General features: G+C 39.8%; 1 protein-coding gene across 3 annotated transcripts in view; it reads right to left on the minus strand.

Moving 5' to 3' along the window:
- Positions 1-24853, minus strand: part of TRIM55 (tripartite motif containing 55) — a 44255-nt gene that overhangs the window by 10450 nt on the left and 8952 nt on the right. The window contains exons 4-10 of one of the 3 annotated variants that reach the window (XM_049633326.1): positions 24439-24534; positions 12470-12703; positions 12102-12124; positions 11874-11998; positions 10346-10599; positions 8708-8995; positions 7314-7401 (exon numbers count right to left, since the gene is read on the minus strand). In XM_049633326.1, the coding sequence (XP_049489283.1) occupies positions 7314-7401; positions 8708-8995; positions 10346-10599; positions 11874-11998; positions 12102-12124; positions 12470-12703; positions 24439-24534 (1108 nt within the window). The remainder of the gene's footprint in view (positions 1-7313; positions 7402-8707; positions 8996-10345; positions 10600-11873; positions 11999-12101; positions 12125-12469; positions 12704-24438; positions 24535-24853) is intronic. The other 2 variants (XM_049633325.1, XM_049633327.1) reach the window with 2 other exon arrangements.

The following is a 24853-nucleotide window of genomic DNA, read 5'->3' on the forward strand; positions in this document are numbered from 1 at the left end:
ACTCAGAAAAGCAGCTTTTCAGCCCTTTAGCCTCCAACATCTCTCACCTCTCAGTCTCAAGCGGCAAGTAGAGCTTGCCCCTGAAATCAGGATGAATGGTTTGATCTCAGAGGTCATTTGTGTGAAAATGATTTTATCTTTTGGCCTGTGATACCTATGGAGACCCAGGGCTCCACCTGGCTGCTTTTCTTTGGAACTCTAGCCTAGTGTTCATCCTGGTTTAGGAAAATATGAATATTTTCAAGGAGACTGAATTTTGGGATGATGAGAAATTTGATAAGGTCTCAAATCGGGGGACACATGTATTGGTTTCTGAGAACCTAGGAAATAAACCCTTCAAGAAGGGAAAAGACTCTTTGCTAGTCGCTGCCTGTCTTTTTAACCATTTAAACCATAGATTTTTTTTTTCTTCACTCTTCTCTCTTTCTTCCTTCCTTCCTTCTCTCCTTTCCTATTTTTCTCCTTTCTCTCCATTTCTTTTCCTTTCCTTTCCTTTCCTTTCCTTTCCTTTTTTTTCTCTCCTCTCCTTTCCTCTCCTCTTCTTTCTCTTTCCTTTCTTCCTTCCTTTCCCCTCCCCCATTCTCTCTCTCTCTCTCATGAAATGTTTTTTTTTTTTAATTTTCCTCTGGGAGCACCTTTGTAACCTCATAGGACAACATTTATAGTGCCTGGGTTGGGAACTAAGATGGTATGGGCTGGTGTTCCTTGGTGACACTTTCCCACTGGCCTTGACTTCCACACATCCCTTTTGCTATTTTCAAGTGAAGAGCTCAAATGTGTAGGGGGCCAATGTGGTTCTGATGTTCTGTGTCTGAGCTCATGATACTCTAGATAGGAAGAATCTGGAAACCCTTGTACCATGTACACCTGCTTGTTAACACTTGGCTTGGGAATCTTGGACTTCTTAGCAAGAAGACAGCTTGGTGCTGGAAGTCCTTGGCCCATGACAGGGTGGCCTCTGCAGTTCTGTAAAATCTGGTTTAGGTAAGATAAGGAGTGAATTAGGGCATAAGTGTGTCATGAAAATATACAGAGACATTAGCTTATAGAGCAATTTATATCAGAACTAAAAATAGGGGACCACAGACCAGTGACGACTAGTCATTGAATCATTAAGCTCAGCTTAGTCACTTAAAATCATTAGGTACCTCAGCTATCTCAGCTCTTGTTATGCTTGGCCCCGGGCATGGCTAGGTGAGGAAGGGGAGACAGGATTGTTGGTTTGGGGCTATGAGGCCTTCCCCATTGCCAGACACTTGGAACATCTTAAAGATTATCAACACCTTTCTCCTCCAGGCTCTCCCCACCTGCCTTCTAACTTTGCTAAGCTACTTTAAAAGATAGTACATGTGTATAAGGACCTTCTTTATACCCATTAAAGCAGGTACATACACACACACACACACACACACACGAGATAGAAAAGGATTTTGTTTTGTTTAACACTTGTCTTGGGATATATTCTTTAAGAAAATGTAACAATGCTAAATGTGAATAAACCTAAACAAAACTTCAAAATGCATGAGGCAAAAGTGATAGAATTGCAACGGTAAATAGACAAACCCACAGTTATAATCAGAGACCTCAAACTTCCTCTCTCAGTAATTGATGAAACAAGTCAACAGAAAATCAATAAGGATATCAGAGACTTGATCAACTGACCTAATTGACCTTTATAGAACATTCATCTAAACAAATACTATGTTTTCAGAAGTGCACTTGGAACATTCACCAAGATAGATCATATTCTGGGCCATAAAACCTTAAGCTTCTTAAATTTAAATCTTAAATTTAAAAGGACTGAGATCATATAAAGAGTATTGTCTCTACACAACAGTATCAAACCAGAAATCAAACAGAAGGATGTCTGGAAAAATCTCCAAATATCTAGAAAATAAACACTACTCATCTAAGTAACTCATGGGTCAAAGAACAAATCCCAAGGTAAATTAGAAAATATTTTGAATTAAATGAAAATACAACATATCGATCTTGTGAGATGCAGCTAAAACAGTGATTAGAAGAAAATTTATAGCATTAAATGCTTGTATTAGAAAATAAGAAAGATTTCAAATCAATAACTTAAGTTTTCACCCTAAGAAACTAGGAAGAGAAGAGAAAATCAAATCGAAAGTAAGCATAAGGGTGAAAATAATAAAGAGCAGAAATGAATGAAATAGAAAATAGATTTTAAAAAAAGTAGGGAAAACCAATAAAGCCAAATAAAACCAATAAAGCAGAGAACTTACATTACCTGATTTAATTTTTTTTTGTTTGTTTATTTATTTTTGAGAGAGAGAGAGAGTATGCAAGGAGGGGAGGAGCAGAGAGAGGGAGACACAGAATTGAAGCAGGCTCCAGGCTCTGAGCTGTCAGCATAGAGCTCAAACTCACAAACTGCGAGATCATGACCTGAGCTGAAGTTGGACACTTAACAGACTGAGCCACCCAGGCACCCCTTACATTACCCGATTTAGAGACTTCTATAAAGCTATAATAATCAAGACAGTGTGGTATTGGTAGAGAGATGAAGATACAGATTAATGGTTCAAAACAGATGGTCTACAAGTAGAACTGAGCATATATGGTCATTTGAATTTCTATGAATCATCAAGGTAGTTCACTGGGGAGAAAAGATAGCCTTTTTTAATAAATAGTGCTGGAATAACAAATATCTATATAGAAAATAAGCAAACAAGATCCAAAACCTTGATCCTTATCTCACAATACAAAAATTAACTTAAAATTATCTTAGACCTAAGAGCTGAAACTATAAAAATTCTAGAAGAAAATGTGAGAGAAAATCCTTGTGGTTTTTGAGTTAAACAAAGATTTCTTAAAACACAAAGCATAAAGGGGAAAATGAAAAATTGAACTTTATCAAAACTAAAAATGTTTGTTCTTCAAAATACACTTAAGAACATGAAAAGGCAAGCCATAGACTGGGAGAAAATATTTGCAAAACATGTCTGATAAGGGAGTTTTATGCAAAATAACATAAAGAACTTCTACAACTCTCTAATAAGATAAGCAACCCAAAGAAAGTGGGCAAATACTTCATCAAAGAAAATATTAAAATGACTTAGAAGCACATGAAAAGATGCTAAGCATCATTAGTCATTGGGAAAATGGCAAATTAAAACTATGTACCATATATATCCATTAGAATGGCTACCAAGTAAAAGATTGACACAGTTACCAACTGGGATGCAGGGAGGGGATTAACTGCAAAGGTATATGAGGGCACTTTGGGGAGAGATGGAAATATTCTACATCTTAATGTGGTAGTGGCTATCTAAGGCTACATATTTGTCAAAAGCGATTGTACTGTGGTAACACTTAAAATCAGTAAATTTTTAAACCACGTATCTTCCATCTCTTCATACATGTACTATTCTGTTACTTCCTGTATATCCTAATAATTTGCTATACTGGGCAGTGAGGGCTGTAAGTGCCTTTAGATGGACTTCAGAGTTGAACCATCATAGATTTTATGGAGTTTACGACATCGAAGGGGATAAGTGCAGCTGTGGAAACATTCAGCCAAAGGGGTGCCTAGGAAGAGATTTAGAAAACAGTTTGGGAAATGGACATTTATATAAGAGCTTCAAGGCAAGACATATTTTGAGAAATGCACTGGGCTATTTCACTGAGAACTTGTTATTATTGTCACTCAGCATGGTTTGTGTCAGGCCTGAGCCCATAACCCTCCCAATGAAAACATCCTGAAATAATTTATAAAGTTCTCAGTACTAAATTTCTCACTCTCTAATGTGTAAATAGATGTATCTTTTCATTGAGTAGTTGCTTCCTTTTCTCAGTGGGAAGATGAAAGTAAATAAAAGTAAATGCCCAGAGTCAGTGCAGAGAAGCAGCAGGATGGGAACCTAAGTCCTTTTTACTAACTTTAACTTCATTGATCTTTCCAGTGCCCGACACTTAGCAGAATTTGTACCCAACTTGTTTGTCTGTTTTCAGGCTTGAGAAACGGAATGTGAAAAGTAGATATTCTATTCTTAAAAAAACAAATAGTTATAATATAGTAAAACTTTTAGGTTCTCTTATAATTGTAACTTCAGAGTCTGGTGAAATATATGAGTTGTGGTTCTCTATAGAGACAGAAATCATAGAGATTTTAATGTGAAAGTCCCTATCTCCAAAGCAAGTGACTCTCACTGGGATGTGGGGGGGGGGGGGGGAATGGGAGGTCCTGTGACCTTGATTGAGGCAGCCGCCAGGTTAATCCACCAAATAGGAAGACATTTCTCTGGAAAGTCTTGTGCCCTGAACAGCTCCCATTAAACAGCTTGGACAAATTCTTCCACACAAGGCTGCTAACCCTCATTAGGAAGGGAGGAAGGGGAACAGGGGGTATCTTTCACTGTTGCTGCTCCCACTTCTAGAAAAATCACACTGCCACATGTATTCCCGATAAAATACTTAATTGTCCATGGGTATCGATGATGGGAGTGGTCCCTGTGTTAACACCCGGGTGTAATTTGCATGAAAGTTGTGTAGGAAGAGGAAGGGCAATGGAGGGAAGCAGATTGGACCCAGAAATGGCCACAACAAAGCATGCCTGGGAGATGAGGCTCACAGAGACTGCTTTCCAAGGACAGCTGACCTGCTTTTTTCCCACCTTATTATTGCCCTGCTGTCTAAGATTGACTAGGGTGGGATGTCACTTTTTCAAAATTTAAAAATTAACACATGAAGTAGATCAAATGTTATTTCCCCCAAACTCTCTTTGCATTGATGGAGCGTACAGCCTAGAAAGGTGGAGACTTAGAGGGCAATTTTGTAGTTCATGCACAGGGGCTTTGCACAACGTGACCTGTGACCTCTTTCACAGGGGTTCCTGGGAGAAATCTGATGTTAACAGGGCTCAAAGTGCATCCTGCAGATGAATCTCTCTTCTGTGAGATTCAGTTTTTCCACAAGGCTGAACCCAAACCTTGTTGAGAAAAAAAAAAATTTTTTTTTCAAGAATGAAGGCAGGGAAGACAACAGTGCTCCTCTGATCCAACAAAAAGCAAAATCCCAGTTCGCCACTGGTGGAGACTGCTGATGTCTAGTTTTTGCCGTGACCAGTTTCTAACACATAATCTGCCTATATGATTAGGTGAAGAGAGAAGGTAAACAGGATAAAGTAGTGGGTGCCTGGGTGGTTCGGTGAGTTGAGCGTCCGACTTCAGCTCAGGTCGTGATCTCGCGGTTCGTGGGTTTGTGCCCTGCATTGGGCTCTGTGCTGACAGCTCAGAGCTCAGAGCCTGCTTCAGGTTCTGTGTCTCCCTCTCTCTCTGCCCCTTCCCCTCTAATGCTCTGTCTCTCTGTCTCTCAAAAATAAATAAACAGGATAAAGTAGAGATTATATGGTATCAGAAATCACAGGCAGCAAAAGCAAGGGCAGGTTTCACTATGTGGATGGCTATGAAGAAAGCATGTGGGAACAGAACATTTGCCTTCTTAAAAGTTTGAAGGTGACTGAAGTGAGTTTACAAATCAGCAAGTGGGCCTGAGATGCTTCTGAGATTCTAAGGCAACATTATTTCCTGACATAATAAAGAAAGTTGAGACCATCAGTGAAATCAAGAACTTTTGTATCGCATCCTAAGTGTCCAGGGAATGACTAATGATAAAGTGTGAAATTCCAATAAGCTAACTTTGCATTGAACACATACTAGTCTAGTGAGTTGGATTCTGAGGTGTTGAAAGTAAATCAGGCCGGCAAAAAATTCACAGAGGCCAGCAATATCTGATACTATGGTGAGATCTCTATCAACCTGTCCATATTCTTTGCAGTACTGAATGTCAATCACTCTACTCCACTGCTCTCCCATCTGCCTCACCCTTATCTTGCAGGCATGTGAATGTGAAGGTGCACAACATGGGCTCAGTGGATGGCAGACGAGAAGCATGACTGTCCCCCTGTAGCCTCTGAGACGCATTACAAAATGTATGGCAACAAAGCCCCAAACCTGAATTCTCAGAATGTAAACTGAACTCTTCAGACAATTATTCAGATCCACAATTATTCAGGATATTCCAATAAAATATGGAGTTTTCTCTCTCTCCATTTGCCCCACTGAGTCCATGGCCAATACTTCTACCCACTGCTCTTCACTGCAAATAATGAGCAGACTATAAAGACACTAGGAACATTCTAGGGTACAAGGTGTCTGGCTATTAGACATTGGGGCAGATCCTACTCACACATAGTTGCAGACATGACAGAGACCCATGGAGATCCTACTGTCATTGCTGAACAGACAGCTAATGAGGCAGAAAGGAGCTATGATGGGAGCTTCCAGAAGAGTCAATGTCAACGCAGGAAAAAGTCAATGAGCCAGAAATAGCTGAGGGCTTTCAGTACCAGTCACCCTGAATTGCTTTTGAGCTACAGGCACAGGGAGCTGGGCATCAGGTCCAGCAGGGTCATTTACTCAAAAGTATGTGAGGTTTGAATCTTTAAATATTGTTAAGCTGATAATATTCAAAAGGCTATTAAAAGAGTAAGATGTCCATCCCTAAGCAAATCTTATAACAGTAATTAAGAAAATGCTTGACTTTGAGAAAGGTGTCTCAAAAATAAAGGGTGTTGGCTTTATGACTCTTCTTTGGTTCTCATTCCTTGTGTCTGGTAGATGAACATTGCTCCTTCTGCTTTTTATTCATTCAGATCTGACCTGGCTGAAATCCCCTTGATGTTGCTGCACCCAGGATATCTTTCAGAGATCTCTCTCAGGAAAGACTGTAGAGGTTTCAAAGAGACTGAGAAGTCACCTGGCCCACATTCCCACCAGTGCCAAGAATTTCCTATGTATCTTTGACAGGAGTCATCTGGCTGCCTCCTGGGTGCCTCTGATGTAAGCAAGTGAAATGCAGTTTCTTAATCTGTGGAAACCCTGAATATTCCTGAACAAGTCCTTTGCTGGGCCTCCCTCTACTTTAAAAGCCGTGAATCCTCATGGCATTATTGACAACTTTTGAAACTGGCCTGTCCTAATGGCCATTTTGGAGGGTCCACTTATACTGGATTACTGAATAATTGCCCACTGAGTCTCTATTCTGAGTCAGGATTTGCCCCTCCATGCAGGTTTAGATAATGGAGCAATTACCCCTCCGGAAGTCACCTTGAGATGATTACATTGTAGAGAGTTTGAAGCCATGACTATTATCTAGAACTTGGTTCAAATTTTTAGATGGCTGAACCTCAAAGTTGGGGAGAAATTTATCTCTGAGCCTATAGAGTAGGGACATTATGGAAGAAACTATATGAGATGTTAGTTAAGGGAAAAGAAAATATTTCCTACCCATTAAAGTAAAAATCAAGCACTGAATCTGACGCCAGATGTAGTGAAGTATAAGAAAAGCCAAAAGTGCTAGGCAGATTGCTAACTCCTGTGAGAAAACAAGAAGAAAGCTTCACTGATATTATCACAAATAATATTTTTCAACATCATTTAGATGGATTTTGCATTTTGGTTTGGAGCCCTATTATATGCTCCTATTATGGGTTATTTCATACGGTTTTCAGAAAACAGCTCTTCCTGACTCAACTTCCACTAAATAGATAAGAAAGTTAATTAACTTTCTAGAAATAAAATTCCCATAAATTTTCTAGAAAACATTATACTCCATTTTTTAACCTAAAAACTACCTCAAGATGTTTCCTCATACCAATTATTTTTTGTCATTTTTCATTTGTGAAAATAAATATATGACACAAAAGCATGTTACTTTTAGTTTTCCAAACATAATTTCCTTTTATTATCTCATGAAATTAAGGTTTACTTGAGCAGATAGTCAAGACAATGAGTAATTTTCTGATTTTTGAAAAATGCTGTTTGTTGTTCATAATCACCTGATGACCCAGGAGCATGGAAACAGAGTATTTCTTTCACATCCCTTGTCTGAGCAACACTCACATCCACACATCATTTAAGAATGTTCATGGGTATGGAGCAACCATGAGCATCCTTCCTTGTAAAGAAATTGTAGAATATTTCTTCTGTGGAATCTTTGAGCCATGCAAACATTAGGAGTTTCTTAACTCCTTATAGGAAAAAGACATGGCCTTCAAAGTATATTATATTTAAAAAAAAAGTATTAAGTGACCCTTAAAACCCCAAAAGTAGGAAAACCTGTGCTTTTCTGCTCCTAGCAGCACATGTTTAGGAAGCACTGGTTTAATCAAGCAAGACTATCTTTGTCTAGCCATAGCCAATGCACTCCCAGAATCCATGAATTAACCAGAGGTTATTTTCCAGAGCAGACTTAGAACTCAGTTCAAACGTGCTCCTTCAGGGTTGCTGGGAATGACACAAAAGCAGGTGATTAGTGTTTAGAAGCCCAAGGAGGACACAAAAGGCTGAGCAAGGGCAAGTGGCCTTTGAGAAGGGAAACCAGTCACTGCAGACAAAGCAGCTTTAAACTGCATGCTTAAGGGCCAGGCTTGCGTGGACCACCTCCCTGGGGAACCAGGTGTGAGGTCACCACGTATGGGTAGATTGAAGTCAATTTTTTTTTCTGTTTTGTTTTACAAGGCTTAAAAACAAGCCAAAATTGGGGAATGAGTTGTTTCTGTGTTTTTCCCAAGGCCATGGTTTCTTTCTGCCCCTTTGGAGGCCCTTCTTTCTTGCTGTGATTCCAGCACGACGCTAGATGGCAGGGGGAAGCATTCAGACACAAGAGCATCAACACTAACCTGAGAAGTAGCTGCTGGTGAACTAGTTTCCTTACCACTCACTGCTGCCCTCTCACTGGCTGCAGCTTCTGCCACTTCTGCCTTCTGCACATTCGAATCCTCAGAACCAGGAGGCCCTATGTGTCCCAGACCTTCGCTCCCTGGGATGGAAGGTGGGTTGGTGGTGGCTTTCCGGGTTTGGCCTTTATACCAACTAGGGTAAAACAAGGGATCCGCAGTGTCCGTTGCTGCAGGGACTGGAGTTTCAGACTCTGTGGTCTGCTGAGAGCCAGTGGGCACAACCTCCCCCTTAATCAGGACAGATAAATTCAAAAGTAAAAAAAAAAAAAAGAAGAAGAAGAAAATGCAGTTGATTTTAGTTCCCTTTGGGTTTGAAAACTGTGAGCTCTCTGTGCAGTGTCTGATTTAGCGCATGTTTTAGTTCATCCCACCCTCTGCAAGTGCTAAGGGAAGGAAAGATGATAGCACTCCTCTCTCTGGGCACCTGCATGTGCCTTCTCTTTTCTGGGCTTGTCCTTCCCTAGATGGCAGCCTGGGCAGACAGACAGTGGACGACTAAAATGAAGGTTGCTTATAAATATCAGATATAGGAGAAAGGTCAAATTATTGGCCACAATTAATTTTTTGACATTCTTGGTGGGCTCCCCAAACCTCTTTCCTAAAATCCCAAATTGGTCTTATTGATCAAATCCAAGTCTTGTTAAGTTACCACACCTCTTTCAAATTCAGTGCAATTTGATTTCAAGATTCTAGGAACCATTAACAGTATTTCAGCCTGGTTTCCTATGGAGACAGAGCATAGAATATAATTCTATAATTCAGAATTTCCCCTCTGAGGTTTTGTTTCTATAGATAATCTCAATCCATTTTGAAAGCAGGTGCAAAACCAGGATTCCTTTTTGATGAATCTACATTGTCCACAAACTCCATAGGTTGAGACCTCTCTGCTGAAGGTGCCATGAAGTCAGCACAAAGACTTGAAAACTGGACAGTGACATCTTAGAAGCTAAGAGTCAGCCAATCAGATACAGAATTTGGGATGAGTTATCTCCTAAGAAAATTTTAAAACAATTCTATTAACACATAATCTCATCAAATGACAGATACATAGAAAACTAGATGGCATTTGTTTGCCCACTTAATGAAAGATATGGTTATATTTCAGGGTAGGTGATAGGGACATAAACTAACATGGCTTCTCTGTTTACTTCCTTTTTTATCTACAGAAAATTCAAAGTTCTGAAGGGACATTCATTTTTATTTCTCACCTTAGATTATTTATTACCCTGTACTCCATATCTGTATCCAGAGCAGACCCAATCTGCGTGACATGGCTGTGAAGTAACATGTTATACACATACCCCACCCCCATGCACACACAATTTCCAAAGATTGCCTCAGATTCTAGTGGGAAAATCATGTTAAACTAGGTCTTGCCAACCAGTTATAATAACACCAAACCTGCTGAATCATCTAGAGGACTTTTCTCCCTGACACTGCCTGTGCTGAATTCTTTAGTCTTCCAGATACAAATGTCTGGACTTGTAGGACCTTTCTCTTAAGGCAGAATAAATTGTTTAGCCTATTCAGCAAGGACACACCTGTGAATCCTGTAGGAAGGCATTTGTGAACAATTACCTGTGTCCCTGGGGCATCTGTGGCAGGTGGGAGGGCCGGAGGTGGCTCCGGGGAGGAAACTGGAAGCGCCCCTGGGGCAGCCTGGAGCTCTGAGGCCAGCTGAGAGGGCTCCGAGGCTTTCTCTGGACTTTCATCCTCTCCTGATGACTCTGTTCGAACATTTTCTACCTCTTCCACTTCTACTTGCTCTCTTTCTTCTTCTCCTTCTCCTCCTCCTTCTTCTTCTCCTTCTTCTTCTTCTTCATCTTCATCTTCTGGTAAGGTAACGTGTTTTTAAAATCATTATAACTACCACTGCAGCTATGATATCAATTAATGGCCAGTACTTCCAGCCCAGATTAAGGTCAGGGCTAGGGAAGTCTTCTCCATCAGATACTGGACTGTGGCCCAAGTATGTCATGCTGGGGTTTGTGCTTCTAGTTAAATGTGGGCAGGAGAAATGTGATGATGGGCCCAATCATCACCATCCTCCTTGTTTCCCTCTCCAGTACAAAGTGCATCTTCAGTACCACTGTGCAGAGCCTGGTCACATGTATATCATGCTCTGTCACATCTGCAAGCTCCTGGAGGACTGGGATTGTCACTAATGTATCTCTGCCAAATTAAATGGAAATGCAACTCTCTTCCCTATCTCAGAACACATACATTACCCTTGCCTTCTTTTACTTCCTTACCTCCTCTGTTCGGTGAATGCTGACTTTTGCCACAGTTTATGCCATGAGTCTTTTCCTAACACATTGATCTTAATATTCCCTCAGGCAATATTAAGGAGAGACAATATTAAGTAATTATTTTAGGAAGATTCATCTTGAAGATTTGCTTCTGAAGTTACATCTGTACACACTAATACAGCTTCATGGCATTATTAGAGGTCTAGCCAAGGAGTCTTGTGACCTAGATAGGCTAGGATGAATCAAGACAATCAAAGTTTTGATCAGCTCCAAGGTTATTTTCCTCTTTTTAATTACTTCATGAGGACAAATTTCCAGGAGGGTCTCTGGACCACATGGTAGGGGTGCATTTATAACTCATGAAATATAGCTGGTCACATAGAGCCAGTTTTATTTCCAGATGTTTTTTTATTCTATGACTCATTACTATTCTTGCCCTCTGATGTTTGATTAAGTGGATGTGCTACAATATCTATCCAAATGTCATCTACATTTTGTTTTTATCTCATCCTTAACCTTGCACTTCATGACACTTCACATCATTGTAGTCAATACCCTGTGTAGGGTTGATGTTGAGACATCATCATCACCATCAATTATTAAGTATTTGACTACCCAGAGTCAAATGCCCAGTAATGGCATTATAATAGGCACTGTGATGTGCAAAGCCAAATAAACACTGTCAACCAACTCTATGAATCTGTAATGAAACGGAGTTTCACATTGGATTATGATCCTTGTGTAATTGTCGACATCCATTCTGGAGGTGATTCTGAATCCCCCTTCTCTCCTGCTGAATCCATCTGCAGCTTTCACACACCTGCAACTTTGGCCAAATGGTCACAAGAATAACAAACCTCTGTAAAAATCAATTTCGCGTATTATTTTTTCTTCTCTATTGAGGTTGACTGTGAAGTGGTTCATGTTCTCATAACCATGTTCTATTTTCTCCATCTGAAATGCCTTCGATGCCTCAGAAATTCTGCAACAAAGACAAGTTGCCACTTTTTGTCACCGTTTAACATTTGATAGCCTTGGGTAAAAATGAAAAGTATGCATTTTTCCATAAAATGAAAATTACTTACTTTTGTAACAGGGTTTTGGCATTCTGTGAAAGCAAACAAAAGACAGACCTACTTAAATTCTTTTCATCAAAGACTTTATTCTTTCCTCCGCTGACTCTGAAAATCTCAGAGCTTAGTTTCTAAATGCCATGAATAACTGCTGTTTTATACCGGAACCCTCTTATATTTAAGCGATGTCATGGTCCCTTAAATATATGCTTATGAAATTGTTTAAACAGATGGAGACATGAACACATAATGAGCTTATAGTTTAGTTGGTAAAATAAATCAAAATGCTGTGTGCATAAAATAACAAAAATATGATGACAACTACTTCTCTAGCACCCACCTTCTTGGTTAGTTCCATCAGGTACTGAAAGAATACTTACCTGCAGAAACACTGCCATTTCTGGCTCATCCATGAACTGGATTCCTGATTCAACCAACTTTGACACATTTTCCAAGTGATCAGAATACTTTTTGATCAGAGCACGGACACGTTCCAGTTTCTCCTCTTGGGTTCGGGTAATGACTTGGGTCATTTCATTCTTCCTTTCCTCCAGGATACCATACAGGTAATCAAACTTCTCACAAAGTTCCTGTTTCTGTTTTTTGCAGCATTCCTGTTAGTTGAAGTTAGCTCATGTTAGAAAGTGTTTAAAAGAGTGCCTATTTGGAGAAATCACCTTGGGGTGCCTTGGTGGCTCAGTCGGTTAAGCAACTGCCTCTTGATTTTGGCTCAGGTCATGATCTCATGGTTCATGAGTTCGAGCCCTTTTGTTAGGCTCTGTGCTGATAGCATGGAGCCTGCTTGGGATTCTCTCTCTCCCTTTTTCTCTGCCCACCCTTCTCTCTCTCAAAAACAAATAAATATTTTTTAAAAATCACCTGGATACTTTGGGAGATAAATTTACTTATACAGTATATTTTTTCTTTTCCTTGAAGTTGTCCTTTGGGTATAGATTCCCATTGTGCTGATGTTTTGAAAATCTCACTTTGATACTCAGACAATCTAAAATCAACCAAATTGACTAAATGGACCAATGAATTTTCAATATGTTCTATGTAAATGGGGAATTTCATAGAAATTAAAACAGTTTTTTTAATATATATATATATATATATATATATATATATATATATTGGTTATATAGCTTAAGGCTTATATTTTGCTTTAGAGTGAGTGTGTGTATATGTATGTGTATAAGGAAAAACTATGGTACTTCCTGATTTGTACCCTTCAGTCTCTCTCTGCTCCACTTATACTGCTGCTGTTCTAGTTTCAATCTTCCCTTGGAGGTTCGGAAGCTTCCCACCAGCCTCTGCATCTGGAATTCCCTCCTTCAAGCAAACTCATACACTACAAACAAATTCATTTTCCTGGAGTACATTTGTCTGGGGAATAGTGTTTTTCTCTGACTAATCATTGTCCAGAGAATAATATTTAAACTTCATAACTGGCTTTCCAGCTTCTCCATGACCTGGTTCCAACTTTCCTTCATAACATTGCACTGTTCTCCATCACATACCCTGTGTCCAGCAAAAACGAACCACTTACTTTCTTTGCTCATCATCATCCCTCTGTATAGAATGTTCTTTCCCAATTCATAGTTGCAAACTCTAAGTAATCTTAAAGACATGGTTGAAATACCACTTCTTCCATAAAACTGTCTTTGATCTCAACGACTGAATGCCGTCTTTTAATTCTTCTGAAATCCCATAATAGTTACCACTTATGCCATACACCTGTATTCACCTGGTCCTCTATTTATCCAATACTGTCTAAGACAGAGAAATATGGGTTCTGGTCTTTGATTCCTGGAGAGAAAGGCTGTATGGGAATTCAAACTTGTGCATTTGCATTGTGTGCCAGAAGCACCTCCAGTACCATCTAGCTCCCTTCTCTCTGAGTCCATGTTTAAAACATCATTAACTTTCCAGATGGCCTGGTCATTGTCCTTTTGCTTTTTCAAGTTCCAGTAAGCTTGTTATGTATACATGCCAGTATCATTGGACCTGACCATCTCTGTGTCCAGGAACTTTATAGCTAACAGCAAGTTTTGAGACCTGATGATCCAACATAGCTTTCCTGTCTGGTGGGGGCTTCTTGGGAATGCAGCCAATTGATTTGACATCTCTGAACTTTGTGTAACCTTTATTACATGTTCTTTCATTTTAGTAAACATTGGTCTCTTAGATGTCAAGTATCACTTTCTTCTTTCACATGAGTTTCTTAAATATCTGAAGTATAGTCTCTTTAAGGATAGAATCTAAGTCTCTCTGGGACACATACCACTTCGGACAATAGATGTTCAGTATATATTGTTGAACAGGTTTTTTAAAACTGTGTTTTTAAAAATGTGTTTCATTTCTCCACAATTTTTCTACTATTCTCAGAGTAAGGGAAAAAGTGGATAACCTAAAGCAAATTGTTGATTATGAAGATATTCCACAAATTAACAAGAAATAACACCCCTCACTCCACTGCCTCCTTTGGAACACAATTCTCATCACATTTTCTGACCAATAATAAAGCATGATGGAGATCCAATGATTCTAACCACTTTAATAGTAATTACTGGTTAATGCTATCATCCCGCATCCATTCATTCATTTAGCAATCGGTTCTTAAGCATGTCATTTGTGTCAAGCACTATGCAAGGTTCTGGGGACCCAACAATGAACTAAAGCATAATTCCTGTTCTTAAGGAGCTCAGGTTCACTGAATGAGAAAGACTATGGGCCAATAATACAATAATAACCTAGTATGCTGAATAATTTAAATATCTTAGAGTTTTATACCAGGTTTTATAGAAGTATGTGGATGGGGGCCATTCAAAGGGAGCTGGGGTGGGTGGGTGGCTCAGGAAAAGCTTCTTAGTGGAACAGTAATGCCTGACTAAAGGAAGAGCAGGAACAGAGGAGGTTGGAGGAGGGGATGAAAATCCATGGAGCGCCTTGGCAGTTGTCAAAGTAATAGTACTAGGGTCCATACAGCATGTCCAGACATGGAAATTGCTGGGCTTGCCAAATTTGTGTCTATTTCCAGCCCTTTAGCATGAGATCTGGACTATTACGAGGCCTCAGAACTGAAGCCAATTAGTAGCTTCCCAATCAAACTTTCTTTCACTGGACTGCTTTCTGTTCTAAGCTTACAGGCAAACTTGAGCCCACTGCATTCCTGAAATATGTCTCTTTGACATTCAGAAGCTCTACTGTTTACTGCAAACATATGATGGTTTCTAGCTTATGAATTGTGCACTTGAAACATATATACTGAGTATTAAGATGTGATACTGGTACAATGTCTTTGTTTCTCAAACGTTTTCTTCTAAGCCAAATTATTTCTGAGACTGATGTCATGTGTCATGGCTAGTGTTTGATTTAGTGGTTTAAGTGAAATAGCCACTTTATTTATACATTATTTTCAATTCCAAGTATTATTTTATTTACATTCTGGTTTTCTATTGATTTGTACTATATTGAATCTATCATTTTAATAGCATCTATTATTTACTTATTTACAGTATAGAAAATTCTATCCTATGCATGGCATATGCTTGATTATTATTATTATTATTATTATTATTATATGACTACATACTGTATAAAGCACTTATAATATTACATGACATATTATAGGTACTATATCAGTGCTTATTAAATTTAGATCCAATTTTCCTTGATTTGAGGGAGGGGTCAACTTGGCAGAGAAGTAGGGGGATCCATACTTCCCAGGTCTCTCAAACAAAGAAGTGCTGAAGCCAATTTTCCTTGATTTGAATTATTTAATTGTGGAACTTTGAAGCTGCATGGAATATCAGAAGTAACCTGCTCCAAACCAATCATTTCACTCGTGTGGAAACTGAAACCCAGCAGAGTTAAATCACTTTCTCAAGGCATTCTGCCATTTATTGTTAGTTCCTGGCCTATAGCCAAAGACTTTGAACTCCTGGGTCATTGTTACTCCTACCACACCTTGCTGTGAAATACTTGAAAGTAACTTGAAAAAAATTTTATGTGAAGTACTGTGAACTGAATATATGTCTTTTAACAAATCTACTCTGTAGTAAGTAGGTTTTTAAAGATGAGAAAACTCCAATTGTTTCAGAATTATATTCATTAGTTCATTCTTTCAGCAAAATTCACTAATTACTATGTACCAGGCATTAGAAGATCTGAAAACCTGCCGTAGTTTTCCAGTGTTCATAAGAAGGGTAGAAAAATTATTATATTTTCTAATCTCTAATTTAAAAAAAACCTTAACTTCTTTTTTTTCTTTACTAATGTGCCTTTAGTATAATTCTGTGCAAAATATGCTAAGAGTCAGACAAATCGGTTTCTGAAATAGAGAAAGTATGCTTCTTTCTTGGAATTATGAAACTAGTACTTACAGACTTTTAGAAATGAACTTGAGATGTTCAGGTTAACCTAATGTCAGATTGAAATGAGAAATAATTCCCTGAAATTAAAATTCTTCTATTTTTTTTATTCTCTCTGAGGTAGAAGCAATACATGAAGACTAAGGTGGGCACCCTTCCATCTTTCTGGACTACAAGACCTTCAAAATGCTGTGAAGGTCAGTTAACAACAAACGCCTCAGCTTATCAACTCCCCCCTCCGAGGTAATTAGGGAACAAGTATATGCTATGAAAGAAAAATATGCTCTTAGAGGCCAGCTCACTAGTGAGTGATTACTCTGAATTTCAGTACCTACTGTGCCTTTGTAAATGTGGACCTGAAATGCTTTCAACAGTGACTTTCCAGTAACCTGAAAAATGGAATGGGAAAAACGTGGACTTCTGCATTATCAAAATGTCTGCAGGTAGCACACTTTAAAGGATGACTGTTACCTGCAAAAGCGTGATAGCAACCGTCTTTATCTCTTCTCCACAAAAACTTCCTCACCTCAAAGATTTCTTTTTGCTTTTAATGTTCTATTTTACTTATTTCAGTAAAAAGGCTGGGTTAAAAAAAAGTCTTCAGTAAAAATTCTTGGCTCTGTACCTTCTCCCTCCCCCAACGTCTCTGGATAGTAATTGAATCAAGATACATACTTTTTAAACTTTCAAGTTTATGTTTTCAAATATTCTCCATTTTCTTCCTTTTGATATCTGTGGTTCCTATGTCCTGTGTGTGTGTGTGTGTGTGTGTGTATGTGTGTACACATGCACATGTGCATGCATGCATAGCTGGGTGAGTGTGTTTAGCAACTGAAGTAACTTCCATCATGAATGCCCTAGGCATTGGCCTCCAAGCATATTCTAATGCATAGCCTCCAGCCGCAACATGACCTACCTCCTGGGTCTGCCAGGACAGTTATATGTATTGGCTTCTTAGAAGAACAAATTAAAGTTGTCCGTGATCCTTGAATGAAAATAAAATCCATCCCATCTCTAAGGTGAACCCAGTATGGATGCAATATACCAAAAAGGGGTGATTTTATAAAGGGAAAACTATGCTGCCCATATTAAAAAGGCAAAATGATGGCAGGTAGAATATCTGTTTCTAACCAATGTCATAATATTTGGCTAAAAAGAAAAAAATCAAGTAATCATTTGGCCATTTCCTTCGAAGTGAGTAGGTAATCTTTAATATTCATCTAAAGCCCATTGTTTAGCTGTTGCTTTCATAGAAATGTTAAAACTGACAAGTTCTAATTTTTAGCCTGCTTTATATTTTAATGGTAATAAGATATAAGATATGCAGTTGCAAAAAGGAGCTTTCCATGGAAAAAAATCAACAATAGACAATCTTATACTAAAGAGTAGATAGTTAGACAAGCAAAGTCCCATCATCCTGTTGTTTTTAATGGCTAGATTTTCAGTGGCTCACCTTCTCCCCAAGCACTTATTACTCTCTGAGATGATCTTGTTATTTATTTGTTTTATTGTCTAACTCCTGTACTAGAATAAAACCTTCCTGAGAGCAGGAACTTTTTCTGTTTAGTTCATCACTATTTTCCAGTATTATGTGTGCAGAATATGGTGTATAATGCACACCTGAGAAATATGATCTGAATGACTGAGTGAATGAATGAAATATGATTTGTATCTAGGGATATTCAGTCCTCAAAAGTTTCTATGTTCCCAGAAAATAGATATTTAAGTAGATACTCCAAGACTCTGCTTCGTTTAGTGCTCAAAAGAAAACTGTGCAACCTTAGGGAAGCCATTTAATCTCAGGATGATTTTCTTATCTGTACAATAAGGGTTGGGATTGGATGATTGCCAAGGTCCCTTTTGACTACAGTTCCAAGACTCTATGACTTCAGATAAATGTGGGGATATTTCAGTGTCTTAAGGCTCTAAAATGCCTCTTCCTATTCCTGGCAAGTTTCAGAGTGGTTATCTACGGTATTAAGACATAAATTATATGTCCGGACCCTGCAATGTCAGTCCCAGCTTGAGAATGTGCCAGGGCTATGACAGGAAAACCTAAGACAATTGTAACCGCTGCTCTTACCATGTAAGGAACATGCCTCTGTGACCAAAATAGAGCTGAAGATAAGCTCCTAGCCCACCATTTGTCACGGAGCAACTGTGGCTCTACCCAGCCCATTCACATACGCACTGCATACCTCCAGCACTCATCCACACACTCTCGTTTGGGGCTGCAGCTCTGGGTCTGGAAGTGCTCAGTCAGCTACATTTGAAATACAGTACTTTAGAATTCCCTTCATTAAGCCAAATAGGGTTTCCTTTCCCCACCACCCCCAAAAGAAGGGGGGGGGGAGCAGATTAATATTACTAAAGAGAGAACTGTATTAAAGTAGAAAGATTCTCCTGAGGAAATCAGTCAACATTTACTGGTAAAGCCCCAATTTCTAGCACTTGGGAGAAGTTCCATGAGTGCAGACTAGGATGAGTCTGGGTCTCCAGACCCAGACCCAAAGGTGGGTCTCCACCGGGCTATACAAGAAAAGAGGCAGACAAATGAGGATAACGTGTTCCTTCCAGGCACATAAACTGGAGTTCAGCTCCTCTCCCATCAGCAGGGTCCCCTTGTGCAGTGCTCAGCAGAGCAACTCTACCCAGCAGCCATGGGTCTCCAGACTCCCAAACTCATGCTGTTTTCTACCATATCACGTTGCCACCCACTTCATGTTAGAAGAACAATTATGTTCTAATCAATGGATCTCTAAAACTTACTCCTGGGGTTCTTCTCCAGATCATTTAAAAGCTCCTTGAGCAAACTCTCTAAAGCAGAGAGCCCAGTGAGCCATACTGACTTGGGTCCTCTGGTTCAGTGAAAGCCACAAGCCCATGGCAAGCTGAGAAGTTGTTTAATTTGCTCCCATACGTAGTAGAGAGTCAACTCGTCTCCCAGAAGAGCCTCATCCTCCCTTGGTTGCCGGTATTTTGCCTCTTAGATAAATAATAGGGCTAATATCTCCTGCCATTCATGTTCAGTTTTTCCATCTGAAGGGGGTTGCTTAGCTCTGCATCATAATTACTCAGGACCCTGAAGGTCTTACTCTGATACTGCTTAAAAGATGCTCCAGATGCTCCAGTGGTTCAAATGATTATTAGCATTGTTACAATAAGTGTGGTCTTTCCAAGCTATGAGAATAATATGAGGTAACACTTATCAAGCCCCTGGCATGTGCCTCTTACCCCAATTTAGTCATCTCAATAACACTGTGAAGAATGCAGTATTAACCCCAGTGTACCAGTGAGGAAGTTGAGGGACAAAGGGCTTAAAGTAACTTCCCAAGGTCATATAGTTAAATGACAGCTAAAAGTCTAACTCTGAAACCTGTTCTTTTAAGCATATGTTCTATTGCCTTTGAAATGTTGCCTTAAAAATTCTGGAATGCTTATTAAAGTGATTCTTACAATATTTATACGTCATATTTATAACTTCATGGACAGTGTCCTAAAAGCTATTTGGGTAAAATTATTGTTTTGGAAATACAATAGGTTTGTTGTCATTGAAGAATCATTGGCGGATCTTATTAAAGTCCTCATTTTTCAGATAATGGAAATGCTCAAGATCAAATAGTTATTATTCAACTTGTAGCTGTTTCCTTTAGACATGCATCCATACAAAACAGGATTATTTCTAGGCCTGCTTGTCTGTCAGCCTCAGGAGGACCGGAATGAATAGCCTACTCTCTTGGGTATCTAGTGACATAGGATAAATGCCCTTTGTAAAGACTATAAGACGGAGACAGAGGTTATGATTTTTAGCAATGAGGAAGGAAAGCCAAGCACAGTATTCTGGAAACAGAGAGCTCCCAAGGCAGTGCACTTGTCCACTCCAACCAGCAGCCCTCTTTCTGAGTCCTAGCCTAGCCCAGAACATTTCCTGGGCTGGAAAGGCAAGTATAGCTCCAGACCATGCTGGGCTTATATAGAACAGCCTAGAAGGCCCTCCAACCTGCAGTCGAGAGCTCTGGGAACATCTCAGCTTGTGCGACATTCAGCTAGGAGTACTAAAAAGGCTGAAGGCTCCTTCACCCACTGTCAGATCCACAGCAAAGAGAAAAAAAATGCCACTCCTCCTTTTGACACAGTTCAGATTGCCCTTTCATGACTACAGCCCTTTTCAAAGCCACTCTCATAATCATTGTAAACTCATATCAATTGCATACATTATTTAAAAAAAATTTTTTAATGTTTATTTATTTGTTTTGAGAGAGAGAGAGAGAGAGAGAGAGCAGGGGAGGGGCAGAGAGTGAGAATCCCAAGCAGGCTCTGCAAAGTCAGCACTGAGCCGGATGCGGGGCTCCTTCCCACAAACTGGGAGATCATGACCTGAGACGAAATCAAGAGTTGGACACTTAACTGACTGAACCACCCAAGTGCCCCTTTTAATTTCCATTTTTAAAATGTTACTTATTTTGAGAGAGAGTGAGCGAGCACACATGCATGAACTGGGGAGCAGCAGAGAGAGAGGGAGAAAGGGAAAGCATACGTTATTTTTAAATGATAACAAGGAGTCCACAGTGTGATTTAGCCTAAGCTCGGCAGCTCTCCAGGGCTGATCCTGGGCCAGGTGCCTGACCAGACCAGCCCTGCAAGACATTACATGATCAAGGACAAAATTAGACACGTACAAGGGATGGGCACTCCTACCAAAGGGCAGGTGTCTGGGCCCCATGTGGGAAGAGGCAAGGTAATTGGGGAAGGATAGTGCCCACCCAGGGATTACTCCATTTCCCATCCCTAAGGGGTTCTTCACCAATCAGAAGAGCGACTTCTTTAAACAACAGCTCCCCACCCCCTGGCCAGGAGCCACCAATGGCTTCCCAGAAAATGTTTCCAGGCAGGTGGTGAGCAAAGTCAGGAAGGAAAACAACTACCCCAGCGAGAATGGGAGACACAGGAGCTCTGCTCTGTGACCCTGAACTCTGGTACAGAATTCACCTGCTCTGCAAGGTAGGATCATTTCACTCTAAGCCAAGAACCTCGTGTGCTTCACTACATGCAGCTTTGCAGGCTAGTGCTCACAAAGTGAGCCTCTGGTGTTTTGCCCAGGCTCTGTGGGAGAGCACTTTAGTGATTACAGGTGCACCATGTGGCCATTTGTGGCAGTGTCTCTGTCCTCTGTCCTCTTCAAATGGAGGATATTTGCATCAAATAGGGATCATAAAATCAGAGACCTCCATGAGGCTCTGAGCCAATACCTACATCTGCAGATGAGCCACCTAAACTGATCGGAAAGAACTGTGCTTTTCTGAGCAACATTCATTCTGTATTTATTTTACTATTAAAAAAATGTCCAGGTCTCTTTACAAAAATGCGAAATATAGGAATATATAAGGAAGACAGTAGTCCCACTGTTCATTACTCCTAACCTTTTGGTTTCTGGAGTTTTTCCCCATATAAATATATATAGGGGTTATTTATGAATATATACATTCTATACTGTTTTATTTCCTTAAAGTAAAATCTCAGAAGTGAAATAAATAGGTAAAAGGGATGGACACTTTTAAGACTCCTGCCAATTTACAGCTTCATCTGAAAGCCCTACAGGGAACAATTACATTTGTCTAGTAGCCTGTGAAAGTACTTATAAAAGTGTGTCATGTTTGATGAATACTTTTATCAGTAATAATAGGAGTAATAATCCTAAACCTCACTGCCTGGAAGTTCCTCCTGATATCTGCACTAAATCCCTTCTCCTGACTTAATTTCAAACCTGTTCCTGCTTGTCTTGTTCACAGTGAAAGAAAAAACAGCTGCTCCCTATTGTGCCCCTGACCGGCCTCCAGGAAGAAAACCAGTTGTCAAATCTCTCCCCGCCCTCTCAGTGTCCCCCGATGCTGGCTACAGGGAGCCCGGTTTGTTTGCATTTCTTTGCTCAAGGCCAAATGTGACCCCCAGAGCTTTTCTCCTGTATGTGTTCTGCAGCCTTGGTGTCCCAGACAGAGATCTCTGATGAAGGCTTGACCAGAGATGAGTATAGAGATTACCTCACTTACCCACAAGCAACCCACTCCTATTTATACACCCAAGACTCAACATGGCACCACACTGGAGTGCTGATTCATGGTTTACTGATTAAGTTGTATCTGGCCTTTACTGTAAATAAGTGAAAAGATAAGAGTTTATATTGTCCATTTTGTAATCTCTTTGGGCTCTTCACCAAAAGAAAACTTCCCTTCTGTAAATGGATCCCAGATTTATCATGATCTTTACAGGAATATAGATATGGAGAAGAAAGGACATTGATTTTAATGGTGTAGAAATCTAAAACGAGATGGTTATGGCCAATGTCTTGAAGTGATTATCCAGGAACCAGCCTTTGGCTTCTGATAGAATTTGCCTTTAGAATTTGCCAGATAGAATTTATCTGATATGATAAAATAATGAAAACAGGGTATTTATCAGGCACTCACCATATACTAGGCACTGTGCTAAGCATTTTGCTTATGCTTAATTTTTCACAGTAACTCTGTAAGGTGGGTACTATGCCCCATTTTTTTTTTTTAATTTTTTTTTTTCAACGTTTATTTATTTTTGGGACAGAGAGAGACAGAGCATGAACGGGGGAGGACAGAGAGAGAGGGAGACACAGAATCGGAAACAGGCTCCAGGCTCTGAGCCATCAGCCCAGAGCCTGACGCGGGGCTCGAACTCACGGACCGTGAGATCGTGACCTGGCTGAAGTCGGACGCTTAACCGACTGCGCCACCCAGGCGCCCCCTATGCCCCATTTTTACAGAGGAGAAAAATGAAGGATTGAATGTACATGAGAAGGGATCTTTAAAACATAATACATAATTAAAAAAAAGCAGAACGAGAAATATAGCACATTACCATTTATAAAAGTAAAAGACGTGCATATAAAATAATCAACATTTTATAAGAGTATAAGTGAACGGAACACCAAACATGTTAGAGTGGTTATGTACAGAGAAGAGAACAGGACTGGGATATGGAGATAAAAAGAAATAAGTAGATAAGAGGGGCCTTGCCTACAGCAATACAGACAATATGCTACAGACTGAGCAGTACAATGCCTCAACACTGCATCTGAGGTCCAACTACAAAAACCAACAACCCCAAAACTTAAAGCAGGGAGTAATAAATGGCTCCAGGTTACAGATCCAGAGACCTGCACTCAACCCAGCTGTCTTGCACCTGCCCTCTGTGCAGCCTGGCTTAACTAGTCTGTGAATCTTCAGTTCTTGAAAAGGTATCTGCCACATAGCTAAATCTCTTTAGGCTTCAGCTATTTGCCTTCAGCAATTACACAGTTCATACTTGATCTTGAGGAAGGGTGGATTCACAGTATTTCTTATATGCCAAGCTTCAGTGTGAGCTAAACAGCCAGCCATTTATGCATTTGTTCACCAAGTTTGTATCAAGTGTTTATTATGTTCCAGGCACTGGGCCAGGCAGAGGGCAGATATGAATGAGCCAGAGCTCTGGTCTCAATGAAATCCATGACTAAATCATTCTGTAACCACAGATACATCTTCCTCCTTCTGCTATCCCCTTTGTGGCCCTGCTGTCAGAGTGCAGATATGCAGCTCAAACCTGCACATGATTTTCCAAAGCACTAACTAGTACTCCTTAAGACATTTGGATTTCCACAAAGAAATAGTACTATAATGGTGGATAACACTTATTTTCATTACTGGTAATTGATTTTTCTTCTAACTAATCTTTTAAAATGGATTGACCAACAAAAAACAGCAAATGTAACAACCACCCCAGTAGATGTGGTAAAATCTGCCTTGTTGACTCACATGGTAACTTCTCTTCCTGAGCCAGGAGGAGAATGTTTTAGAGACATATGAGGAAGGCGGTTATTCTATAAGGAAAGATTGTGTGGCTCTGAGGCAGCCACAACCCCCCCAGGAGTTCAGGCTTGGTGTATATTCAGCCGGAGTTGTTTGACTTACCTCAATAGTTTTACAGGTGTCCTCCAGCTGGCTGATTACTCCCTGGACTCGATCATTGCTTCCCACAAGGACAGCAATGCCATCACTGAGCTCAGACTAATGAAGAGAAAGGAGGTATGCAAAGTTTTAGGGGTTTTCTAGTCAGCCCTGATTGTAGATAAATTGTAGTATTATCCTCATGGATTCCTAATCCAGCGTCCACTGAACCCCATAGGAGTAACAGGCGTATAAGGCCTGTGAACCTCCTGGTCTTGTAATAAAATTCTGTCGAGATGTGTATATGAATGTATTTGTCTGGGAAGAAGTTTCATAGTTTTCACCAAATTCTTAACGGAGACTGAGATCTGACCTTGCTAATAACATCATAAACACTGAATTATAGATTATAGAGAATAGCATATTCAAGCTAAGTAAT

Source organism: Panthera uncia, chromosome F2 (assembly GCF_023721935.1).
Source record: "Panthera uncia isolate 11264 chromosome F2, Puncia_PCG_1.0, whole genome shotgun sequence".
NCBI lineage: Eukaryota > Metazoa > Chordata > Mammalia > Carnivora > Felidae > Panthera > Panthera uncia.